The following is a 22046-nucleotide window of genomic DNA, read 5'->3' on the forward strand; positions in this document are numbered from 1 at the left end:
TGGCCGTTTTTGATTGTGACTTCCTATTTGGGCCTTTGGGTCCTCCGGTTCTGGTGCCTTCCTGAGATGCAGCTGGGAGGCAGACAGTGGCCTCCCCATGTGGTGTGCAGTGAGGCACTCCATTGCCAACAAAATGCTCATGGCCTTACTTGGGCCTAAATTATTCAAATAGGGAAACCTTTCCAACTGCATAACTCCACTGGACAGCTGTCCAGTTATGGTTCCCTGGCACTACAGGCTCTCCTCTCTCTAGTCCATTGCACCGAGATCTGTAACATTCTGGCCTATTTCTCAAAAACAGCAGTGGACCTGTTGCTGGGTCAAAATCCTGGAACCCCACTTCTCCATCTCCTTCCCCAAATAGCACTGTGGGTGTGCCTACACCACATGGACTACTGTGGTCTAAGAAGTCAGCTCACCACTATCTTCTCAAGTGCGATTAGTGTGGACCATAAATGCTGGCCACGCTAGTGAAACTCACACCTCATGAACAAAGAAATATGAAAAATCTGAGGGGCACATCACTATATATTATCCTCCATTCGAAAAACAGTCACAACTATTCTCCACATGATTATTGGTGATAATAGAAACAATTACATTCAAATGGCTTTTAAAAGACTCTGACACTAGCTATACGTACAGAGTGTTTAAACATAATGGTCACCATTGACTGGAGGAATGCTACTTTCATGGATAATTGCTGAGGGCTCAGTCTTTGAGGCTAATAATTAAAGTTGAAGACATTAATCTCAAATTTCATCAGTTTAACACGAGATTAATCAATGTTATTTGAAAAAAGTGAATCAAATGCTGTGTTTGGTGTCTGAATTGGTGGGGGGGGCGGATGGTGTGTGAGAGCAGCTCCCGATATGATGTGTTGCACACTTTGCATTTCAGCAAATAGGTTTTCTGTCAGTTGGACAGAGAAGCAGACATTGAACATATGAGGTAAATCTATGGTTCAGCCGTCAAACTAGGTGCAAGTGGAGTACAGGTGAAAGCTTTGGAGAGTGAAGTACTGAATTAATAATGAGAATGAAAATAAGCTGCACCATAATGGCATTGAAAACATTTACAATACCCTTATAGCCTGTTGTGCTATGGACAATCTGTATCTATGTATAACCCGAGTCTACAGTGCAACATAATCTAATAGCACAGCTTTCAGTTTCTTTCCCCGAGGTGCAAATTCAAAATCAGTTCCTATTTGATTTTATTTTTAAGCGTGCTATTATGACTTAGGTTATCAATTTTAGTTCACTCATGTTGCCAAAGGCGTTGATACAAGTTTCCTGCGGCTGAACACTAGAAATGATTTTACTTTTTATAAATTCCAGAACAATTCTGTGTTGCCTCACCTTTTCTGAATAAGTGTAACTCCATATTTTCCCATCTGCTAGCACTCTGGATATGATCCTGCCACTCTGATCATATTCCATTCGTTCAATGCAGGTCCCCCGCTGAATGCTTGTCAGCAGTCCCATGGGGGAATAGGTGACATTGACCTCGCTGAACTTGTTACTGGGTGCCCAAAGAACTGGACGTCCCAGCTGGTCGTACTGAATCTTGAGGGTAAACTTTCGATGGTCGTCATAAATCTTTCCGATTCTGGTGCGACGATCAAAGTCTATTGACAGCAGGTTTCTGTTGTGAGCCTAATGATAAACAAATTGTGAATCAGCTTGAATCACTAATAACAAAGTCATCGCTTTGATTTACAAAATCAAAGTCTTGATAAAATATAAACAAAGCAATTATCTGATAACAAAAAAGGATTGATAATTTTTCTGTATATAATTTATATTGCAATTTATTTTCTAAAGAATTCTCCATAAATCCTCGATGAATCTCAGCAGGTCTCGGATTTTAACATCACCATTAATAATAACAGTACCAGCTCACTTGATTGGCGCCATATCCACAAACATCCACTCCCTTCACCACTGAATCTTAGTAACAGCAGTGTGTACTATCCGCAAGATGCATTGTAGAAATTCACCAAAGATCCTTAGACAGCCCCTTAGAAACCCATGATCGCTTCATCTAGAAGCACTAGGGCAACGGATACATGGCAGCACCACCCCTACAAGTTCCCCTCCAAGCCACTCACATTCTGACTTGGAAATATATCCTTCACAGTTGCTGTGTCAAAATACTGGAATTCCCTCTGAAATGGCATTGTGGGTCAAACTACAGCATATGGACTGCAGCATTTCAAGAAGGCAGCTCACCACCACCTTCTTGAGGGCAAACAGGAATAAATGCTAGTCGGCCAGCTCTGCGCAGGTCCCTTGGCTGAATAAAAAAAACTTGAATTTATATAGTGCCTTCAACACAATAGAATGTCTCAAGTTTTATATAGGTCCACCTGCATTATAGAAAAATAGCCATGGGATATTTGTAGATTTTATCGTTCAAAACGATGTGTGGCTACAGCACTTTGAGCTGTCCACCAGAAAGTGAAATATTAGTAGGTACACTTCTGTCACTGGTGATACAGAAATATAAAAATCATGGTTGGCTCCAGATATCTGACCAAAGAAATAAAAAGGAAGGAAAGACTTTCAATTATAACGTGCTTATCACAACCTTAGGATGTTGCAAAATACTTACAATTGATGAAGTACCTGTGAAATGCCATCACTGTTGTAATATATAACTATTCTGCCTTTGTTATATTTTTCTTATGTACCATTTGAATCTAATTTCAACGTATATGATTCCTGATCTCAGCAACTACTATTTTCAAGATTTATGATCTTCAGGGAATTAATTTTGTTCTGATATATGAAGCTTTTTATAACATAGAAAGATGCATAAGTAGCAAAAAGCAGAATGAATCATTCCACTGATTACTCTCAGCAGATTGTTGTTACCATATTCATGGGATTCAATGACAATTTGCAGAATTTAGTGATATAGGGGGTACATTGAGATTATTTAACATTTCTTTCTTTCATAAAAAATGACTGCCATCAAGACAAAAATGAAAAGCTGTTAGGTGTTAATGTTTTGAAAAGAAAATGTCACATTTTGTTATTCCAAAAGCAGGGCTTATATGTGTCTAAACTGCAGTTACCTCTATTTCAGCACAGTTTAATATAATTTTTTGATTTATTTAATCTTGCCTCAGATAAAGGATTTCTACAGTGTTTTAAGTATATTGTTGAACATTAGAGGTTTATAGAATAGAGCATTGTTCTTTTGCCTTTTGTTCTGTGCTAGCTTTCTCTCAAGAGCAATCAAAAATTAATTCAGCTACCATGTTCTCAATTGATAACTCAATACCATCTTCCACTGTGAATGTTTATTGAAGTTTTCTTTGACAAAAACAATAGCCTGAGTCTCAACCATTGCTAATGGCAAACCATTCTCTGCTCCTACAGTTATTTGTAGAAAAATAATTCTCTTAAGGGTCATTACTGAACTCGTAACCAGAGGAAATAATCTTCCTCCAAGTCAATATTTCCCAAATTGGATTCCACAGAACGCTGGGATTCCGGAGGAGATATCAAGGGGTTCAGCGGTAGGTCTGGCTGCTGTCAATTTGAAAAGAGTTGTCCTTCCAACTTGCCCAACTGGAGGCAGTCTTTACACGACATTCGCTACTGATCGGCACACTATTCAGCCTATCAGCAATGCACTGACAAACCAGTCTCCGATTAGATGAGCTGGAAATAGCGGCAAGGTAGCACTCAATATCCTAGGCAAGGGTGAGAGCAAAGGTAAGTGGATGGCAAAGCCAGCAACAGAATCAAGTAGCTAGGGTCTGGGCAAGCAGCCATGGGGCAGAAGGACAAACGGCCACAGAGCAAGGAAGAGATAGGTAAGTGTGTATGTGTGTAAGAGAGAGGTGACAATCTGTAAGAGAGAGAGGCGAGAGAGTGTGTGAAAGGGAGCCAGGTCAGTGTGTGTGAGAGGGGAATGAGAGCGTGTGTGTATGTGAAAGAGTGATGAGAATGTGTGTGTGTGAAAGAGGGAAGAGTGTGTGTGTGTGTGTGTGTGTGTGTGTGTGTGTGTGTGTGTGTGTGTGTGTGTGTGTGTGTGTGTGTGTGTGTGTGTGTGTGTGTGAAAGCAGGGAGAGTGTGTGTGAGAGAGGGGTGAGAATTTGTGTGAGAGAGGGATGAGAAAGTGTGTGAGAGAGTGTGTGTGTTGTGTGTGACTGTGCATGTGGGGTGGGGGGAGTGAGAGAGTGTGCATGTGTGAGAGTATGTGTACATGTGAGAGAGACAGAGGTGACTGTGCATGTGAGAGAAACTGAGGGGTGACTGTGTGTGTAAGATAGTGAGAGTCAGTGTGTGTGTGTGTGTGTGTGTGTGTGTGTGTGTGGTAGAGGGGTGACTGTGTGTGAGATAGTGAGAGCGAGTGTGAGAGAGCTGAGTGTGAATATGTGTTTATGTGAAACAGAGGGATGTGTGTGTGTGTGTGTGTGTGTGAGAGAGAGAGAGGGGGGTGAGTGTGTGTGAGTGAGAAAGAGGGGGGTGACAGTGTGTGTATGAGAGAGAGACAGGGGGGTGAGCGTGTATGTGCATAAGGGAGAATTGAGAACATGAGTGTATGAGCGAGATAGCTGAGAGTGTATGAGACAGAGGCTGTAGTGTGTGTGAGAAAGGGAGAGGTTAAAATGTGAGCGTGAGTGAGATAGAGGATGAGATTTTCTGGCTGCGCCCGCTTCAAACCCGGAAAATCCAGCCCGAGGGCAATCAACCTTTCCACGGTCAGCCTCTTGTCCACTACCATTCCCGTGGTGAGTGGAACTGGAAAACTCGTGTGTGTGTGTGTGTGTGTGTGTGTGTGTGTGTGTGATGAGAGTGTGTGTGAGAGAGGTGTGTGTATAGTGTGTATGTGATAGAGAGAGAGTGAGCGAGAGAGAGATTTGTGAGTGTGCATGTGTGCAGTTGTGTGAGACCGAGGCTGAGAGTGTGAGTGTGTCTGATTGGGGAATCCAGTTCTCCAGCAGCACTCCTATTATCAAACAAATCTGTGGGCAAATAAAGCAGCATCACTTCTTCCGTTCTACATTTCAGAAAGAAGGTTCTTTGATGAATAAGAGAACTTTTTAATTATAATAAATGTACACATATAAGAGATAGAAAATACTTCTATAAATTAGTTTTTACATCATTGTGCAAGAGCAATCATTTTTTATGGTATAATGCTTCAACATAATAAGTGTTTTTCAGGGATTCCATCAGTACTTTTGGGAGGTCAAAAGTATTCCATGGCTGAAATTGTTTGGGAAATCTTGCCCTAATTATATAAATCCATATTAAACTTCCTCTTAGCCTTCTAATGTTAGAACGGAAATAATTGTAGTTCCATAGGTGGGTCAGACGTACCTCTGGTGGTGGGGGGAGAGGACCGATCGTTGTGTGGTGGGGAGGGAGGAGGAGGCAGGTCAGATGTTCCTCCGGGGGGGGGGGTGTGGCCAGATCATTCGCGGAGGTGGGGGGAGGGTGAGGCCAGATTGTTGTCTGGGGTGTGAGTGAGGCCAGATCATTACCTGGGGGGGTTGGGGGCGGTGGGAGTGAGGTTAGGTCGTTATCTGGGGGGGTGGGGGGGATGCAGGTGGTGAGTGAGGCCAGACCATTCTCTGGGGAGGGAAGAATGAGGCCAGATCGTTGTCAGGGGGGAGGGGGAGGTGGGCGGGTAAGATATATTTCGAGGGTGGGAGGCCCGATTGCTCATTGGTGGGGGGGCAGATGGATCTTTGATTGGGAGTGGGCAGATGGATCTCTGGTGGGGGGCAGGGGAGTCTGCTGCCACTCTGTGGGCAATCGGTGGGGAGGGGGGCAGAGGTGGTGATTGGCCTGGGCAGCGGGGGGATGGATAAGGGGGACAGTGATGTGTGTGGGTGGGGGGGGGAGGGTGGTTAGATAAGGGGGACAGTGATGTCTGTGGGGGCCATTGCTCCGGAGCCACTTTCTTTGCTTTCTGCGGCTCGGGATCCATTTGACACGGGTGCACTTTTCCAAAGTTTTCTCCAACTGCGCATGTGCAGTTCAGAGCTCTGATCGTTTCAGCCGTGCTAAGTCCCGCCCACAGCGCAAATGGGACTGGAATTGTTTTTTTCAGGCTGTGTGTATGGGGGCGCCTGAAAGCCAATTTCTAAGTCCGATCTGCATTATGCCCAGATTCAGCACTTAGAATGAAAATGGTAAAATCAGGCCCGGTGTGTTCTTTCTATTATGCACACAGGGCTCAAACTGTGGTTGAGAAAATGTTTTGCACAAGACATTGCACAAGTTTAACATTCACTCACTCCTATATTCTATGTGTTTGGTTGTCTACAGTTATGTGTTGAGAGAATTATGTATCTGAATCCTTATGTCTCCCTGTCCATTGACACCTTTCAGTCTGATTCCATTGGATGAGTTCTTCCCAAAATATATAATAAAAAATAAGTTACTTTGCACAAGGCATTTGTCTGCCCATTCCCCCAGTCTATCCATATCTCCTTAGAGTCTTGATGTGGAGATGCCAGTGTTGGACTGGGGTAAACACAGTAAGAAGTCTCACTGTGTTCGCCCTTCGTCAGGTGAGCGGGAGTTCTATTCACAAACAGGGCATATAATGTGAATAGAACTCCCATTCACCTGATGAAGGGGCAGCGTTCTGAAAACTAGTAGCTTTTGCTACCAAATAAACCTATTGGACTTTAACCTGTTTTTGGAGTCTAACAGTCCAGCCTGTTCAAACCTCAGAGTTTTGTTTCACCAGGAAGGTTTGAGATTTTGCTTCCATTGCCCAAGTTATTGAGTCATAGAATCTCAGAGGTTTACAGCATGGATACAGGCCCTTTGACCAAATTTGTCCATGCTGTCCATTTTTTTTTAAAACCCTAAACTAATCCCAATTGCCCACATTCGGTCTCCATACCTATCTTACCCATGTAACTGTCTAAATGCTTTTTAAAGGACAGAATTGTACCCATCTCTACTGCTATCTCTGGCAGCTTGTTCCAGAGACTTACCACACTCTGAGTGAAAGAATTGCCCCTCTGGACATTTTTGAATCTCTCCCCTCTCACCTTAAACCTAGATTTAGACTCCCCTACCTTTTGGGAAAAGATATTGACTCGCTGTGCCCCTCATTATTTTATGGACACTCCAGAGAAAAAAGTCCCAGTCTATCTAATCTCTCCTTATAACTCAAACCATCAAGTCCCGATAACATCTTAGTAAATCTTTTCTGCACTCTTTCTAGTTTAATAATATCCTTTCTGTATTGGGGTGACCAGAATTGCACACCGTATTCCACGTGTGACCTTACCAATGTCTTGTGCAACTTCAACAAAATGTCCCAACTCCTGTATTCAATGTTCTGACCAATGAAACCAAGCATTGCAATGCCTTCTTCACCACTCTGTCCACCTGTGACTCCACTTTCAAGGAGCTATGAGCACGTACCCCTAGATCTCTTTGTTCTATGACTCTCCCCAATGCCCTATCATTAACTGAGCAAGTCTTGCCCTGGTTCAATCTACCAACATGCATTTATCTAAATTAAACTCCATCTGCCATTCGTCAGCCCATTGGCCCAATTAATCAAGATCCTATTGCAATCAGAGATAGCTTTCTTCACTATCCACTATGGCACAATCTTGGTGTCATCTGCAAATTGTGGGCAGCACAGTGGCTAAGTGGTTAGCACTGCTGCTTCACAGCGCCAGGGACCTGGATTCAATTCCTGGCGTGGGTCACTGTCTGTGTGAAGTCTGCACATTCTCCCCATGTATCATGAGATTTCATGTGACTACAAGTATCATAGAATCCCTACAGTGCAGGAGGAGGCCATTCGAGCCTGCACTGATCACAATCCCATGAAGGCCCTTTCCTCGTAACCCCACGTATTCACCCTGCTATTGGCATTGCCAATCAACATAACCCACATCTTTGGACAGTGGGAGGAAACCAGATCATTCAGGGGAAACCCATGCAGATGTCAGGAGGATATGCAAATTCCACAGTTTTCTCGAGAAAAGTTTCTTTTGTCATCCTCTTGTCCCATATTTACGGAGAAAATATTGGACCTGTGGATTCTTTTATGGCGTTGTGTATTGCTGGCAAGATCAGCTTTTATTATTCATCTCCAGTTGAGAGAGTGGTGGTGGAGAATCACCTTCTTGAACAGCTGAGCCCACACAATTTATGTATACCCACAGAATTTGGAATTCCAAATTCTAGGATTTGGACCCAACAACCATGAAGAAATGGCAATATATTTCTAACTGAGGATGGTGTGTGTGGCTTGGAAAGAAATTTGCAGGTGGTGGTGTTTGCTTATGCCTGCTGCCCTTATTCTTGTACGTGGAGACTGTGTTTGGAAGCTGCTGTCAAAGCAGCCTGTGAGCCACAGTAGTGCTTCATTTAGATGCGACACACTGCTACCATGGTGTGTCAGCAGTGGAAGGATGAATGTTTAAGTTGATGGACAAGGTGCCAATCAAGCAGGCTAGCCCAGAAGGAATAAAAACGGTTCAGACCAGTATTCCAATTTCTCCATTTTACTGTTTCTGCCTTCTCTGCCAAAATTTCTCGACTGTTAAAAATCTTGAGAATCTGCCAGCCAAGCTGAATGTATTCATCTGGATTTGCTTTTCTACAATTATCTCAAACAATTATGGGCAGCACAGTGGCTAGCACTGCTGCTTCATAGCTCCAGGGACCTAGGTCCAATTCCAGCCTTGTGTTACAGTCTGTGTGGAGTTTGCCTGTTCTCCCAGTGTCTACGTGGGTTTCCTCCTGGTGCTCCAGTTTTTTTCCATAGTCCAATGTGGTGCAGTTTAGATGGCCAAGTTAGATGGATTTGCCAATGATAAATGTGTGAGGTTATTGGAATAGGGTGGGGAGAAGGCCTCAGGAAGACATGCTGTCAGAGAGTCAGTGCAGACCCGATGGGCTGAATGGCCTCCTCTGCACTGTAGGGATTCTATAAAGTGTTCCTTTTTTTGAAAACATTAATGTGATTTATCAATTATGGTGTCTTCATGATGCTTTAATCTTGTAAATATCTCCATTCAATCCCAAACAACCCTATCCTCTGTTTACCTATTCATTCACTGTTTATATACGTTTATAAAACCCTGACAGTTTTTCCTATTTGCTTTTATCCCTTTAAATGTTATCCTTTAACCTTCTCTGCATACTTTTTAATATTCTTCGTGAGTGTCTTCAGTATTTTTAGCCTTAACCTCAATTGTTTAGGTTGAAGGACAATTGTATTGTTTGACAAACCTTTCATTGCTTTATGGGAATATATTTATTTTGTATTCTATCCATCTCCAATATTTTGCCAACTTATTGTGAAAATTGCTTTTGATTCAAACATTAAAACACACGGCAAGTGAGAATTTTCAAAGGAGACGATGCTTTTTCTCAGATTGATTCTCTAAATTGGAACTATTATGGGTTGCATGATTATAACAATAAGGTTATAGTAACAGTATTTTTCAGCAAATACGATACAAATCATTTTGTTTACAAAAGACCACCCTCTTGTCAGTTATTCACCATTTTGTAAAATTATAATTTAGGGTTTCTATTTTTTGAAACACTTGCATTTTATGTGTAAGATATATTTTTGCTGAATTTACAGATCAATGGCCCTAAATTTTCTCGAGGTGTCACGATGCTGGCACTTACCTAGTGCCCACTGGTACCCTTTGTGATTAATTACACAAGACACATGGGCAAGGGAGAAGGCATCAAATTGCCATGGGACCCAAATGGCGCATATGCCATTCAGGGTTCACATTGGGTTGCTGTCTTGTCCCACAGGATGGAAACATTAGCTTGACTTTCCTGCTCCGAGATAGTGTGAGATACCACCCACTTAAAAAATTAGTGTCCATGAAACAGCCCCCTTTATAAAAGGCCCCCAAGCAAATTAATTAATTAAAACTTCCTTAATTTTTTTTATATGGCTTAGGCTGGTATGCTTGCTGTACAACCTTCCAACTTAAAACCAGGGCCCTTAATGCAGGAATCCTCAATTCAGGGAGTCCTTTGCCTCATTTCTTTTGCATCTGTAGTCTTAGTTGAAGTGAGTGGGTTTTGAGCCACAGAGTATCAGAGTTTGCTGCTGCCTTGGTGTACTGTCAGATTCACAGAACTGAGCAAATTTGGCCTGGTGGTTACCATTACCACTTAGTACAATAGTGGCCCAATCATATTTAATTTGTTACTGTTTTCCTCATGTAGAAACAATTACCTGGAACATTGTCCCTGACAACATTTATAACCTTGACAGGAGCAAATTAGAAAATGACGCATAATTGAAAATGCAAATGTTGCAATGGATTTTTTGGGGTTGTGGGATCCAGTTACAAATGTGCATCTACGCAAGTACTTTTTCAGGTTCAGTGGTGTCAGTTGTTTTCATAAATATCTATCTTTGATGGGAGTTGAATAACTTTGCCTTGTCTTTAATCATTTGAAAAGATCGTCTAGGGCTACGAGGGCTATTATAATAGTGTGCACAGTCGTAACTGAATATCTGCTTTTATCATGTGTACTTCTTTAATCATACTGTTGCCTTATGGAGTACACTGAGCAGGGTTTATATGTATCTGTTGTATGACTATTCACCAATAGGCTTTGTTATAAAAGTGGTTTCCAATTATCAATACGTCAATATCATTATAAATTGTGTTCTTGAAGTAAAGCAGGTTTTTGGTACTAACCCTAAATCTCCTTCCAAAGACGGCAAGGTTGCCTTTGGCCTGCTCCTTCCTCTGCCTCCACTCCACTATGTTTGGATTGTGTTCAGTCGGCAGTGAAATGTTGCGTTTTCCCATCGTTGGGTTTGCAGCTCCAGCCAAGAGGTGAGGTTCTGTCTGCAGGGTCAGTTCCATCCCACTGGCAAAACTGACTTGCAAAGAGCCATCAGGGCCAACCTGGTAGGTGTTTTGAATGTGCTCTGGAAAATAAAATACCTCAAATGATTAATAATTACATTTACTCCTTAATTAAAATTCTCCTGGTGGACCTGACCTAGCCCACCACCAAATGAATGGTGGTCCACCTCAGTGGACTAGACTGGGAGTGAAGCAGTAGTTTGAGATCCACACAGTAATAGAAACAAACTTATCAATAGACAACCTGGTAGGTTTCATAGAATTATAAAATACCTACAGTGCAGAAGGAGGCCTTTCAGCCCATTGAGACTGCACTGACAACAATCCCACCTAGGCCCTAGCCCCATAATCCCAAGTATTTACCCTAGTCCCTCTGGCACTAAGGAGCAACTTAGCATAGCCATCAACCTAACATGCACACATTTGGACTGTGGGAGGGAGCTGGAGCACCTGGAGGAAACCAATGTGGACATGTGGAGAACATGCAGACTCCGCACAGACAATAACCCAAGCTGGGAATTGAACCCAGGTCCCTGGCACTATGAGACAGCAGTGCTAACCACTGTGCCACAGCATTGTTTAAGGAAAATAAACAAATGCAGTGGCATAGTGAGTGGCTTCCAGTCCATTGGTGTAGTAGAGTCGAAGAAAAGAGTAAGTTCCAACTCAAAATGTTGGGCGGAATTCTCCGGCCACACTGGTCTAAAAGCCGGAAATTCCCACCCGACTGTCAATGATGTTTCACGTTTTCTGCAACCCGCCCGTTAAAATTCCAGTGGCGGACGGGATGGGAGAATTCCGGCTGTCAACTCTGCTTCCAATCCTGCTGAATATTTGCAGCACTTTCTGTTTTTATTGAAAAAGATTATTTCTGTTCCCTAATCAATGAACTCAGAATAAAATGTGCCCGATTGGATATTGGCAGAGGTCATAATTGAGGCTGACGGTGCCCAATTAGAAGAACCTGCCAACTCTCATGGTTCATGTTTAAAAATGAGGAATGACCTCTATAATAATGCAACTCAGCCAATTGGTGCCAGTGCAATTACATCAGAAAGGAATTAATATATTATGGAAACCTGAAGGGGAGAAAGAAATAATTGTAATAAATAACAAATGAGTGAGCAGAGTTATATTTTCTGATGGAGATCGCCAATCATTCATGGGGTGCAGATGTCACTCACTGGGCCAGAATTAATTACGCATCCTTGAGGCATTTAAAGAGTCACCCACATTGCTGTGGCTCTGGAGTCGCATGTAGGCCAGACCGGGTAAGGACGGCCGATTTCCTTCCCTAAGGGACATTAGTGAACCAGATCGGTTTTTCCAACAATCAGCAATGGTTTCATGGTCATCCTTAGACTAGTAATTCCTGATGTGCCACAAATCCATGGGAAATACATTTGTAAGGATTAGTTCTGGTAGAAATACTTACTCAACATCACTTCTGTCTAAATACTAACAGACATTCTCAAACGTGTGGTCAAATATTTTTATTGCTATGGGCGGAATTTTCCATTCTGGATACCAAGTCCAAGCAGAACCTTCAGTGTGGTTCCCGTTGGGTCACCTGGCAATCTTCCGCTTTTCAGTTAATTAATTATGTGTGAGGAAATTGCTGAATCTCATGAAGTGGCTGACAGGAAGTAGCCCCTGCCGCCGTTGCCACACAGGGTCGAAGATCCTGGTGCCATATTTAAAGGATGCTTGGACAGACGTTCACTAATTGGAGGCCAGGAGCTCCACTCCTCCAGATTTCTTGTAGCCATAGTTCATACTGGAGAAGCTCGTAAATGTGAGCTGCCACATTTTCGGACACATGAGGGCTCCTACAGCACTGTCTTTCACTGATCTCTAGGTAACTGCACCACTTGAGGTATACCAATTGTCTGGCCAGTGCTCTCCATTGCAGTAGTCATCAGTCTCTTAACATTATAAAGGCCCTGCTGCCTCCTGCTGCTGAGGCCCTGCTCTTCCTGGCCCTGTAGCAATCTGTGATGGGCCTCCTTCTCCTCATCTGGACGAAAGCCATTACCAAGGCAGGGTTGCCTGCAGCCTAATTCATAGGCACCTCAGTGGATGTGGGGCCAATAAAAGCAATAGTGAATGAGCATGTCTTTTACAGGTTTTCTGCCCTCTCAAAGCCAGCAGGCAAGTGCCAAAGCTTTGACCAAACCTCCATCTAAATGTGGCATCCTCACCCTACCCCTTCCAGGTCAAAGAGATTCTGGAGGACCAGAGATGGTTGTTCCTCCCAATCATATGCACATGGAGACATTGGTCTTTGATCAGGTTGATGAGAACCATGTGTAAGAAGCCTCAAGAGGACAATTTTCCACTTGTTTCCACCGTCTTGGAAAGTAGAGATCATTGCTTTGGCATCATAGAAAGTCTGGATCCCCTGTCAGCCATGGCCATTCACCGAGGAGATTAGAGGTTTGGAGTCGTGAGTTGGTTGCCCTTTATCAGCTGTGCTCCTTGGAAGTATTCCACCTCCCCCCCTTCCCTTCATCCCTGAAGCTGATAGCAAGTGTTTCAGAATGAACAGCAGCTCCACAACTTTTTGGGGTCTTGATATTCTGAAACATGTTAGTTGGGAACAAACCTGCTGCAAGGTGGGCTTAAGGGGAGGACACAAGTGAGCGTCTTTGACATTGAGTTGCCACACTCATCTTCCAGATATCATACATCAACTGGAGGGAGGTGAGAGGAAAGGATGAAGCCTGGTGTTACTCTCTAATTCTACTCCCAGTGTTAAAATAAATTGTATAACTGTCAGGGGGAATCTGAATTATTTCACACATGTGCACACACACACACACACACGCACACACACATTATGGGGGTGATCTTACCAAAAAGATTCAAATTGTTGACCAAGTGTGAAAACGGAAGAGAATCTCACCCATTTTTTGGGTGAGCTCCCAGATGCAATTGTACAACACTTAGAGAAAGAGCTCAGATGTGATCCTTGCCAGCAGGGGCAATGGGTGGAGCCTATTTTCACCAGGAAGCCAACTGCTGAGCCAATAATGCAAGTGCCCAGATCTCCCAGTGCACTTGCCCCCCGATCACTGTCCACCAGGACATTTCTTTCCCCCCACCCCACAGTGATGACCACCCCGCACATTGGTCACCACTCCTCTGATCGCTGTCCAGGACATCGTCTCCACCCCCAAATCGCTCCCTCTGATGATACTGATCCCCACTCTACCGATCGCTGCCCTGACTGATCTCCATCCCCCTGACTGCCTCCCAGAAAATGCTAATCCAGCTAATGCTGATCTCCACCATCTTAATCACCACCCCAGGTGATCCCTACCCCTCCCAGCTAATCACCACCCCAGCCAATGCTGATCCCTACCCCAATCTCATCGCCACTTGGCTGATTCTGATCCGTCTGATGCTGATCCCATGCAGCGTATCCCCCTGTGGGCACTGCCAGGGTGCCAGGCTGGCAGTGCCAGGGTGTCCTTCTTGTTTCTTAGTTCCACTCAGACTGACTTCATATCTGGATCTTCTGATCCAATATCCTCTTTCCAATTGATTGATTTCATCCTTAACAAATAAAGCTACCCCATCTGCTTTCCCTTTTTCTCTGTCCTTACTATTGAAATCCCTTTGATATTCTATTTCCAGCCTTTATTTTAAACTTGTCTTTTCAACATTACCGCACTTCTTTTTGTAATACGGCCCTCTTTACTGCTGGTTCTTGTTTTCTCCACATTCCACTTTTGTCTTTTAATCCTACCTTTGCTTCCTCTTTTTACCATTCTCTATGTCTCCCCACACAGGCTCCCATTCCCCTGCCACTCTGGTATAAACTCTCCCCAGCAGCACTCGTGACACCCCTACAAAGATATTGGTCCCAGTCCTCCTGGGGTACAACCTGTTCCATTTTCCCAATGCCTCAATAATCAAAATCCAAATCCCTCGCTCCTAAACCATCTCTCCATCCAGGTTCATCTGGTCTGTTCTGCTATTCCTGCTCTTGCTAGCTACTTGAGCTATCCTCTTCCTTTTTGTATACTTATAGAAGCTCTTACTGTCTCTTTTCATATTTGTTGTCTGTTTACTCTCATATTCTAATTTCACATCATTTTATTTTTCTTGTCATCCTTTGTTGCTTTTTTAAAAAAAGAATCTCCTCTTCTGACCCACCGTTCATCTTTATGCATTGCTCATCTTTTCTTTCAAATTAATACCATCCTTAAATTTTTTGGTTAACAATGGTTGGTGCCCCTTCTCAGTCTTTTTTTCCCAATGGAATGTATCATTGTTGAATGTCATAAAATATCTCCTAAGTATTTGCCACTGCTTCTCTAGCATCTTACTTTTTAACATATTTTCCAGTACATAGCAGTTCAGCTCTAGTTTCATACCATTGAAATTATTTTTTTTTAAGTTTAAGACTTTACTTTCAGATCCATGTTTCTTACCATCAAACAATGTGAAATTTATTATGTTATAATCACCCTTGCCCAGAACACTCTTTATAATGAGATCTGCAATTAAGCTTTCCTCATTACTTATTGTTATGTTTAAAATAGCTTGTTCTTGGCTTAGTTCAAACATTTTATTCCAAGAAATTGTCCTGAATGTATTCATTCTCACAGTTACCTCTGTCAGTTTCATTTGTCCAATGGAAAGGAAATCTGCTATCCTTAGCTAGTCTGGCCCACACGTGACTACAGACCCACAGTAACGTGGTTGACTCTGAACTGCTCTCTGAAATATCCCAGCAAGTCATTCAGTTCAAGGGCAATTTGGGATGGTCTTGCCAGTTTACCTCATCACATTAAATATTTTAAAAAAATGTATATAACAGATAACATTTTGGTCATTTTCTATTTCAAGCATTCTAAATGTGAAAACAATTCAGTACTGCAGGCAATTTCACAAAACTTCTGTTGGAAGAGAGTATTAACAGGGACATAGTCTGTAACAGTGAGGTTAGAAATCAGTCAATAACGTTCACTGGTGAAAAGGGTTTACTTGTGTAACTCAAGCATATGTAGATAGGGCATGGTTCTTGATGCTCCATCACCTCTTTCAGGATCTGTTGGCAATAGTGATCAGGAATGCTAAAACATGCCTGCAAAAAGGACATTCATACTAGTGCGTTACAGAATGCACATCCTATCATTTGTACCCTAACAACACTTGTGTGATTTCAAGAAGAAATTAGATATAGTTCTTGGGGCTAAAGGGATTAAGGGAAATGGGGGGGAAGGGGGATCAGAATATTGATTTTGATAATCAGCCATGATCATAGTGAATGGTGGAAAAAGTTCAAAGGGTCAAATGGCCGACTCTTGTTTCTATATAACACTGGATGCTAGGAAGGACAATGCTTAAGATCAATGCTTAAGATTCCTATGATGGTAAGGAGCATTAAAAGCACCATTGTAGCTTTTGCCATTGACTGGATGATTTCAGAGGGCTGTTACTGCAATTTGTGCAACCTGTCCTGCACCACCACCACCCCGTCCACCCCCATCCACCCCAGAAGGCTCCTCGATGAGTCAGCTAGGGTCGAGGGGTGAGCTGGTGGAGTGGGTAGAAATTGCAACACACCAAACATGTGCTGGGATTCTGCAAAACAGAAAATCCCAGCCAGCCAGCGTTTTGATGGTTTATTATAAAGGGGTGAACGTATGGGAAAATATAAATCAGAGAAATCATCAGAAAAGTTTAGTAAAATCTTTATCAAGTTGCTATAAAATCTGTGCTAATTTTATTGCAGACGAGGCTATAAGCACAATAAGAATGCACTAAAATCATATTCTTTTACATACATTTGAAACTTAAGCAACACTTAACAGAATTGCCACTTTAACCCGCTTCCCTTTGGTTCACTGTTAACCTTATTTTGGGACAATTTAAATGTAAATTTTAAAACGCCTGATTGACAGGTAGATTGTAAATTGGTTGACTGACAGATGATCTCTGCAGTGTACTTCTGTTATTGCTATCTGCAGCTAAAGTGGTTGAATGATTGAGAAGAATGCCAGAATTCTATTTCACTTCTGATTTATGACATGACAGTTAATCTCCGGGTTTATTGAGAAGGAGGTGGCGGCTATTTAAAGTACCTGTTACAATGGAACACAGAATTCAAACAACAAACCGATTCCTTTGAATTGTTGCTGCTCAGGGTCAGGCAACTTCCACTGGGAGGCATTAAAGAAGTTAATTACTGCATGAATTGCAGGGAAAAAGGCAACATTTTTGCCCTATCGACATGAACACTGGATGCTAAATCACATCCCTGGATCAATAAAGTTGGCTTTTACCAATGTGAAGCATAAAGTCTCTGCTTAGGTTGAGGTCATGGTTTGATAATAGAAAAATGATTCTTGCACAAATTTGAAAACAAGATCTATTATTTGTGTAACTCTACCTATTTTCTGCATTAAAGTTCAGGCCCTGAGTTGTGTATTCATGTTACCATTGGAAACATGATCATTATAAAAGATCTTTCACAACGTTTCAACTTTTCACTGCAAAGTACAGGAAAAATTGTTGAGTTGATTTCAGATATTAGAACAAAGGAAGTTTGAACAGTGACTGTGCAGGTTAAACACATTTCATAAACTTTGCTTCTGCCCTTAAAATTCCAGGATGTGAACTGACAATGCGTAAATGCATTGACAAGCAATTACGTTGCATTATTAACACAGCTACCATGCTTTTGCAAATGGTAATTATTTTGTAAAACTCAAGTATATATCGCTAAAGCAATATTTGGCTGTCTACTTAATTACTTATAAATTTTTTACAACCAAAAACTTTGTGCCAATTGATCCAAATGCATATCAAATCAATTGCTTCTTCAACCATTTGATCAAAATACAACATGCAGAACTTTTTGGTCTTTCCTGACCAGAGAGCGATCTAATTGGGTAACTGTGGCCATTATCAATGCTAGGCTGAGTTTCATGTGCTAATATGTTTCCGCATAATAGATTTCCTGTTTACCTGAGAATAAATGGCAGTTTCAAGAACTTGTAATAACAGATTGTCCCTTTGATGCCTTTTCTTGTTTATTGACACAAACTAAAAGGGTAAAAGTTGTTTTCATGTAAATAGAATGCATTTTCTTTTCACTATAAATGTTTGGGAGAGTTTTACCATATTGTGAAAGGTCTACTTTCCACTTCCTCCCTCAAGGAATGTAAAATATTTTGCATTAATATTGCATAGAATCTGAGGACTATATATAGTGCATTCAAGGGCCTAAAGGTGGCATGGTTAATCTGAGGAGGCATGGATAAGACATGGGGGTATAAAGGTGGCATGGAGAAAAGTATGATTTACACGGCATGGAGGAGACATGAGAGCATAGAAGTGGCAAGGGTGATCTGACGGTGGATTCATGAGAGCAGAGAGTTGACCTGAGTGATCTAAGAGGACATGGGTTGATATGGAGGGGGTTGAGAGAGTGAGGCTTGGGGAGCATTTAAGCAATGCCTCCACATCCACATTCCTCACACAGTCCAGTACAGCTTGCAAACGGAATCCGATCATTGCGTGAAAACACAAAATGGTCTGTGAAGTCACACATGGACCAGCTGTTCAGTTTGCAAGCTCTGAAAGCGTGCAGGCGGGGGTTTCCTGAGTCCAGAGGAAGATTCAACCCCAGCGGTGAGAATATCACAGGATCAGTGAGATCTGTAACTCAAATCATGACAAATGGAAAGCAGTTTGTAATATTTTAGACCAACATGTTCAGTGAATAATGCCTGGTTTACCTTGCCTGTATATGTACACAGCATTTGTAGCTGAGAAGTTGACCGTGATAGCAAAGTTCTCTCTGTTGGATAGATTTGCCTCCACTAGCACCGATTTGTCCACATCACGATAGAAGCTGCTGACTTGGCCAGTAGGAAAAGTCACATTTGTCACGTGACCATCACTGTCATACCTGAGTGAAAAAACATAAAAGTTGTAAAGAAATAAAATAGAAATCATGACATCTTGTTAATGCCATACAAAGGTCTGTGACAGCATGTTCTCCTACAGGGAAGGAGGGATCAAATATTTAATTTTCTCTTCGATTAAGATAAATCCACATATACATCAGATTCTATGGCTAGTATTTTATGACCTTGCTCGGGCAAGGCCTGTAAAATCCCATCCAAGGCCAATGGACAATTCTGTTCTGCAAGCCTCACCCATCCCAATTCCAGGACAGGCGAGGCAGTAAAATTCCGGCCCATATATCCATTCAGCTTGACTTCACAATCACCACTCTTGACCCTTCCACTGTCTCTGTTTTGTCAGACTACTTGTCTAATATTCTGTACAAGATGAAGAGGAAATTCTTCAAATTAATTATAGGGAAGAGTGAAGCAATTCGCTGGAATTTTATCACCCTTCTCACCATGGGTGAAGGGCAGAAAATGGGAAGGTCTGTTGATCTCGGGCAGGATTTTACATTTTCGGAATGAGTGAGGCTGTAACATCCTGCCCATAGTCTTCGGTCCTGCGCTTTTGTCATCAACTTCCTCTTATTCCTTGGTAACTATCTGGATTAGGTTTTTTTGTAGCTTTGGTGTTGTGCTTGAACTTGAGATGTTTTTCTGACCACATATTCACTCCTTCACCAAAAAAGTCTACCACCAAGTCTGTAATTTTGCCCATCTTCACCCCTTATTCAGTTTATCTGCAGTTGAAGCCTTCATTCATTCATTCATTTGTTACCTCAAGGTTTGACTATTTCTGTGCTCTACCTCTCCAGCCTCCCTCTCGACATAAAAATTAAAAAATCCATAAAATGTTAGGTGCAGTGACTTGAACAGGCATTAGGCTGTGGCGACAAGAGAAATTTCACATAAACTTCATTGCAGTGTTAATATAAGCCTTATTTTGTGATTAATAAACTTTAACTTTAAAATGAACTCAACAAATCTCTGCAACCCACTCGCATTAAATTTTATTATTCACCTTTTTGCTTTTACTCACTCACATTGGCTCTCATTTTGGAAATGCTTTGATCATTAAAATCTCAATCCTTCAATGGCCTTCCCCCACTCTCCGTAATCTCCTCCAGCCCCACAAACCTCCAAGATATCCGTGTTGTTCTAATTCTGGTCCTCTGTGAATCCCTAATTTTAATTCCTCCACCTTTGGTGGCCATTCCTTCAGTTGTCTTTGCTCCACGCTCTGGAATTACCTGCCTACATCTCTCCACCAGAGTTTTCTCCTATCAAGACACTTTTTAAAACTCACCTCTCTGACCAAACTTTTGGTCGCCTGACCTGATGGATTGGATTTTATGTTTCCCCACCAGGAATGGGGGGACATGCAAATTACAGTGAGTCGTGAGGCCATCACCTTTTTGTTCACCTCCAGACTATCCCCCATAATAAATTTTGATTGGACCTACCTTGCCCTAAGTTGATCTTTCTCTACACCCTAGCTATGACTGTAACGCTATATTCTGCACTCGCTCCTTTCCTTCTCTATGAATAGCATGCAAGAAAATACTTCTCACTGTATGCTAATACATGTGACAATAATAAATCAAATCAAAAATCAAATAATACAGGGGGTGGGCAAGTGCTGAAATTGGCAATTTGCTCAACATTTTTAAGTAATTGACTCCAATACCATGCAGCCCACGCCATAATATGATTGGCATGAGCAGGAAGGCCATTTTTCAAAAAAACATTTTTAAAAGGCCGAGGGTGGTGGAAGGGGGAGGCACAGCACATGGTGTTGCAGGAGTGGCAGTAGGCAGTATCATCTTTGGGCTTGGATCCTTTGCACATTGGGGGCAACCCCAAAGATAATACCTCTGTCTTCCTACCTTTCCATCTGCATTGCAAAACTCACAGCCCTAGCCCCTCTCTGAACCTCTCCCTAAAGTGCTCAAACTTTCTGAACCCAATACCTCTGTCATACCTGAGTCTGGGATCAACTGGGGTCTTTGCCCAGGGCTCACTGCTGAGCTCAGTGCTGCAGGGACTGCAAGAGCTGCTCACCAATCAGATAGGCCGGCAGCTCCTGAGGGAGGGGCTTCCTTGCAGTGAGAGGTGCAAATCCCATCCTTTCTTTGTTTCTGTTGCCCATAGCGTGTTAGTGTCACAGGATGGACCATTAGTCAATGCTTACTCTGTAAAATTCAACCCAACAACTCCTAATGTGATTTGGTATTATACTTTTGTTTATGCTCCTATGAAACTCTTTGTGATGTTTCATTACTTTGAGGGTGCTACATAAACATACGTTGTTTTTTTTGTAATTGTGGTAGATGAAATTACAAAAAACACCATGGCTGGATTCTCCCAAAACAAAACTAAGTGTCCAACGGGTTGGAAAATGGGATAATTTTCCACCTGCTTTTTGGATGTACTTACCTGAATGACTCTCCAACACTCTGTGCAATGTAGAATATAAACTGAATCTTGCAGTTTTCTGGCAGACTTCATACATTTCTTTTAACTTACTTATCAAAAATGCAATTAGCGTTATCTGACTTTAAAGGCAAATAAACACTCTGACTCAAAGGCAAGAGTGCTGTCACTGAGCAAGGCAGACACATAGCTATGCCATCCCTGACACATCAACCTGCAGTAACAAGAAAGACATTTCATGCCACTTCCATGGTGAATTCGGCAGCAGGCGCCACTTAAACCGGTGGGAGGGTGAGGGCCCTGCTGCCGTATTGTCATTGCCCTGATTAGGTCCATGGTGGAAATATGCAATGACGGCCCTCTGAACTGCTGCCATCCATTGAGGGCCTACGTGCTTAACTAATACCCAATGATGGGGCTTCATCATGCTGCTGCTGGAATTCACTCAGTGGTGGGCAGGGGACTCACCACGTGGGAAGCCCAAAAAACAAACTCAATAGCTGGGGAGAGTCCCTTGTTCAAACATGCTCAGTGCCTGATTGTAGGGCATATAGCAACGCTACTCTTTTCTGCTCCCACTCAGCCTTTCCCCATGATCTCCCCTCCCACCATCACTCACCAGTGCCTATGCTCATTGACTATCCTTGGCCTCAGGTGGTTGTAATACCAGCAGCAACTACTGTCTGGTGATGCTGTCAAGCAATGAAGAGCTACCGGTCTCTGAATGGCTGGCAGCTCTGAGTGAGTGGGATATCTTCCCCTGATTCCTTGGCCCCAGGTAAGACCTGCCACTGCCCAGTTAGACCCGATTGTCACTGCATTCT

At 42.5% G+C, this 22046-nt stretch overlaps 1 protein-coding gene across 5 annotated transcripts in view; it reads right to left on the minus strand.

Moving 5' to 3' along the window:
- Positions 1–22046, minus strand: part of tenm1 (teneurin transmembrane protein 1) — a 704577-nt gene that overhangs the window by 34611 nt on the left and 647920 nt on the right. For all 5 annotated transcript variants that reach the window (XM_080187425.1, XM_080187422.1, XM_080187424.1 and 2 more), the window contains 3 exons: positions 18616–18788; positions 10688–10923; positions 1362–1658 (listed from right to left, as the gene is read on the minus strand). In XM_080187425.1, the coding sequence (XP_080043551.1) occupies positions 1362–1658; positions 10688–10923; positions 18616–18788 (706 nt within the window). The remainder of the gene's footprint in view (positions 1–1361; positions 1659–10687; positions 10924–18615; positions 18789–22046) is intronic.

Source organism: Carcharhinus amblyrhynchos, chromosome 4 (genome assembly GCF_965287045.1).
Source record: "Carcharhinus amblyrhynchos chromosome 4, sCarAmb.v2.hapA, whole genome shotgun sequence".
Classification (NCBI taxonomy): domain Eukaryota; kingdom Metazoa; phylum Chordata; class Chondrichthyes; order Carcharhiniformes; family Carcharhinidae; genus Carcharhinus; species Carcharhinus amblyrhynchos.